The sequence below is a fragment of the Penaeus vannamei genome, chromosome 42 (genome assembly GCF_042767895.1).
Source record: "Penaeus vannamei isolate JL-2024 chromosome 42, ASM4276789v1, whole genome shotgun sequence".
Classification (NCBI taxonomy): domain Eukaryota; kingdom Metazoa; phylum Arthropoda; class Malacostraca; order Decapoda; family Penaeidae; genus Penaeus; species Penaeus vannamei.
In genome coordinates this window covers 4,285,811-4,290,810 of record NC_091590.1, presented here as the reverse complement: position 1 = coordinate 4,290,810, position 5,000 = coordinate 4,285,811, and the positions used below count along the sequence as shown (strand labels likewise).

Below are 5,000 nucleotides of genomic sequence, written 5' to 3'. Positions count from 1 at the left end.
GAGCGACCCTAGGTGTCGTGGACTGACAACACCCCGCCCTACACCAAAGCCAACGACAGCTCCTCCTAACTGTTATCCTGGTGCTCGGGATCCAAGATGTCCACAACCTACAACTCGCCCTACACCAAAACCAACAACAGCTCCTCCTAACTGTTATCCTGGTGCTCGGGATCCTAGGTGTCCAAAGGCAACAACTCCACGCCCTTCTACTGGGCCAACTACTCAGTTTACTTGTAGAATAGGTTCAAAGGACCCAAGATGCCAGCAGCCAACAACTCCAAACCCAGGTTTCACTCAGTTCTTCTGTGTCCCAGGATCCAGAGATCCTCGCTGTCCTCAACCTACAACCCCTCGACCTATTACTATTCCAACTACACAATTCACTTGCCGTCCAGGTTCTAGGGATCCGAGATGTCCTCAACCTACCACATTGAGACCCAGATGTTATCCTGGTTCAACAGATCCTCAGTGTCCAAGAACAACTCCACGTCCTACGCCCAGACCTACAACTCAACCCACCACTCCTTTCCGTTGTGTACCAGGATCTAGAGATCCAAGATGTCCTCAACCTACCACATCTAGACCCAGATGTTATCCTGGTTCAACAGATCCACAGTGTCGACAAACAACTCCAAGACCTACACCTAAGCCAACTACTCAGTTTAAGTGCTTGCCAGGTTCTAGGGATCCAAGATGTCCTCAGCCAACTACATCTAAACCTAGATGTTATCCTGGTTCAACAGATCCACAGTGTCCACAAACTACTCCGCGTCCTACGCCAAAACCAACAACTCCTCGACCCACCACTCCTTTCCGTTGTGTACCAGGTTCAAGAGATCCTCGATGCCCTCAACCCACAACACCCAGACCTGTGTGTTTCCCTGGCTCAAGAAATCCAGGATGCCCACAGCCAACAACACCCCGTCCTACACCAAAACCAACAACAGCTCCTCCTAACTGTTATCCTGGTGCTCGGGATCCAAGATGTCCAACACCTACAACTCGTCCTACAGTTAGACCAACCACCCAGTTCTCTTGCAGGCAAGGCTCAAAGGATCCAAGATGCCAGACACCAACTACCCCAAAACCCACCTTTACCCAATTCTTTTGTGTCCCAGGATCCAGAGATCCTCGCTGTCCTCAACCTACAACTCCACGACCAACGCCTGCTCCAACTACACAATTCATCTGTCGCCCTGGTTCCACAGATTCACGCTGTCCTCAACCAACTACACCTAGACCCAGATGTTATCCCGGTTCAACAGATCCTCAGTGTCCAAGAACAACTCCACGTCCTACGCCCAGACCAACAACTCAACCCACGCCTCCTTTCCGTTGTGTACCAGGTTCAAGAGATCCTCGATGCCCTCAACCAACTACATCAAGACCCAGATGTTATCCTGGTTCAACAGATCCTCAGTGTCCAAGAACAACTCCACGTCCTACGCCCAGACCAACAATTCAACCCACAACTCCTTTCCGTTGTGTACCAGGTTCAAGAGATCCTCGATGCCCTCAACCTACCACATCTAGACCCAGATGTTATCCTGGTTCAACAGATCCACAGTGTCAACAGACAACTCCAAGACCTACACCCAAGCCAACTACACAGTTCAAGTGCTTGCCAGGTTCTAGGGACCCAAGATGTCCTCAGCCAACTACATCCAAACCCAGATGTTATCCTGGTTCAACAGATCCTCAGTGTCCCAGACCAACAACTCCACGTCCTACACAGCCTACTACACAATTCACCTGCCTTCCTGGATCATCTGATCCAAGATGTCTACCAGTAACTACATCTAGACCCACCACTACTTTCTTCTGTACACCAGGTTCCAAAGATCCTCGATGCCGTGAACCCACAACATCACGTCCAGTATGTTTCCCAGGATCAAGAAATCCAGGATGCCCACAGCCAACAACACCCCGTCCCACACCAAAACCAACAACAGCTCCTCCTAACTGTTATCCTGGTGCTCGGGATCCAAGATGTCCACAACCTACAACTCGCCCTACACCAAAACCAACAACAGCTCCTCCTAACTGTTATCCTGGTGCTCGGGATCCTAGGTGTCCAAAGGCAACAACTCCACGCCCTTCTACTAGGCCAACTACTCAGTTTACTTGTAGAATAGGTTCAAAGGACCCAAGATGCCAGCAACCTACTACTCCAAACCCAGGTTTCACTCAGTTCTTCTGTGTCCCAGGATCCAGAGATCCTCGCTGCCCTCAACCCACAACCCCACGGCCTATTACTACTCCAACTACGCAATTTACTTGCCGTCCAGGTTCTAGGGATCCGAGATGTCCTCAACCAACTACATCTAGACCTAGATGTTATCCTGGTTCAACAGATCCTCAGTGTCCCAGAACAACTCCACGTCCTACGCCAAGACCAACTCAACCCACCACTCCTTTCCGTTGTGTACCAGGTTCTAGGGATCCAAGATGTCCTCAGCCAACTACATCCAAACCCAGATGTCTTCCTGGTTCAACAGATCCTCAGTGTCCCAGAACAACTCCACGTCCTACGCCAAAACCAACAACTCAACCCACCACTCCTTTCCGTTGTGTACCAGGTTCAAGAGATCCTCGATGCCCTCAACCAACTACATCTAGACCCACATGCTACCCTGGTTCAACAGATCCACAGTGTCGACAGACAACTCCAAGACCTACACCTAAGCCAACTACTCAGTTCAAGTGCTTGCCAGGTTCTAGAGACCCAAGATGTCCTCAACCAACAACTTCAAGACCCAATTGTTATCCTGGTTCTCCTGACCCAAGATGCAGAAGCGAAACAACTCCACAACCTACCACTACTTTCTTCTGTACACCAGGTTCCAAAGATCCTCGATGTCGTCAACCAAGTGTTACTTGCCCACCTGGGTCAACTGATCCAGAGTGTGTTATTCCATCTGAGCCAATATGTGTCCCTGGTACAAATGATCCAAGGTGCCCTACGACACCTCGTCCTTTCAGATGTACACCAGGCTCCAGAGATCCAAGATGCCCTCAGCCTACCACTCGCCCTACTCTCAAGCCTACTACTCGTCCTACAGCTCGACCAACGACCCAAGTAGGAGATGGTTCAAACCAATTTACATTTACAACAAAGAAGCCCAGTCATGACCAAGATTTCCATGGCGACAAGGATCCCAAATATCATGCTTTCCATTCATGTAAGTAAATGTTTCTCCTTTGGTACAGTTCCTTGCATTCTGATGAAGTGTCTCACAGTTGTAAGTCAGTCAGTTTAAAGAAGTATAGGAAAACTATTACCTGCAATGTAATGAATCTGTGACTAGTATAATTTTAGTATCAATTAACCCATGAGCACTGTAAGTTTTCTTTATCAACTTTGCTTATGTATTAACAGCTGTAATAGTTTACAAACACCTCTTACATGTACATTTGCACATCAACTAAGTAATCAATCACCAAAGTCCTGGCCTCTTGTCTATCCCATTTCATAAAATTTGATTTTTTTTTTCTTTAAATACCATTATCACTACTCAACATAATTTCATTACAATAACATAAGCCTAATGCCACGGATGTAAACAAGATTTATAAACTAAAATCACAGGGTATGGGCACGTGATTGAAGCCACGCCATTTAGTTAGTTAATCCTGCCATCACAATTTACATTTCTCCATAATAACGAAAACTATCTCATTTGCTCCAGGGTTGTACCAGCCAGCCCCGCGTCCTCGTAATCGTGTGAGAGGGCGTCGTGAGGTGGATGAGAGCAAGTCAATGATGGTGAGCGTGGGCGTGCAGCAGCTAGTTGAAGCACCCCAAGCCAAATCAGGACATATAGTTGTGGACACGGAGGGTGAGAATCTTCTGGTGGAGATGCCAAATAACGGTCGCCTAGTTCTACCGCTCCGTGATGCTCAGGCGGTGATTGAGGATGTGCCAGTAGAATACGACAGTGAAATGCCATTGAGACGACACAGAAGGTCCGCTGTGGGTAGTGAAACACCTCAAAGAGGGGAGCAGGTTTACTCTTCTAAAAACTACTCAATACTGTCCTTATCTGCTACTTCGGCCATCTTGTTATTCGGAGTTCTAGTAGGTCTCGTCGGAATAGTAATCGTCACAGCACGAAAATGGGCAGGGAGTAAAGATACAGCTTACAACCAGGGCATAGAAGCTCTGTAGATACCGATATAATGGTTAAGGGATATTGTCCTTACGTTGGTTCTTTTATTATTATCTTTTAGTCTATCCACTTCTGGTATTAACGATAAGGATGTACCAAAATTCAGTACCGCGATAAAATTCTTATCATAACCAAATTACACTAGAACGTTTCCGCGGCCCACTGTTAGGAGAATAAGTCCGAAAGAGCATTCATTCCACCTGCCGGCACAGGAATATTTACTTTAAGATTTTTAAGGTTACTTGCTAAGGAGGTTCTCTGAGCGGGCTCAGAGACGGAATTTATCAGAGAGATTATATTGAATTGATGTGATATGTATTTCATGGAGATTCGACGAATGTATAATTGTTAAAAAAAAAGGTTTCTTTAAGTCGGCCTACGTCAACTAATGCCTAATGTGTTGACTGAGAAATGTAGGCCTAGGTCTTTCTTGCTTGTGTTCAATACAGCCGGCTGTTACTGAGCTTCAAGCACGGTTTAAAAAAGAACCCTGAGCTGAACAGTTTATTTGTCTTTGTAGAGATTTAATGATAGTATTGAATTTTTAATTTCTAGGAATAAATTTTACACTGTGTGGTTCGACTCTCGCTTTCACATTCTATCTTTCTCTCTCTTTCTCTTTCGCTTTCTCTCAATTTCTCTCTCTCTCTCTCTCTCTCTCTCTCTCTCTCTCTCTCTCTCTCTCTCTCTCTCTCTCTCTCTTTCCTTCTCCCTCCCTCCCTCCCTCCCTCTCCCTTTCTCTCGTTCTCCCTTCACCCCCATTTCTCTTTTCGCGGTACCCATGCAGTGTACGGGAAAAAATATATATATTTGAAAATTCTTTACATTATC

General features: G+C 46.5%; 1 protein-coding gene across 2 annotated transcripts in view; it reads left to right on the top strand.

Annotated features, from left to right (window-relative positions):
* The window catches only part of LOC113828268 (mucin-2), a 139,766-nt gene that overhangs the window by 134,657 nt on the left and 109 nt on the right, over positions 1-5,000 (top strand). For both annotated transcript variants that reach the window (XM_070118757.1, XM_070118758.1), the window contains exons 8-9: positions 1-3,182; positions 3,690-5,000. The exon at positions 1-3,182 is cut by the window's left edge and continues 3,113 nt beyond it; the exon at positions 3,690-5,000 is cut by the window's right edge and continues 109 nt beyond it. In XM_070118757.1, the coding sequence (XP_069974858.1) occupies positions 1-3,182; positions 3,690-4,168 (3,661 nt within the window). In that variant the 3' untranslated portion in view covers positions 4,169-5,000. The remainder of the gene's footprint in view (positions 3,183-3,689) is intronic.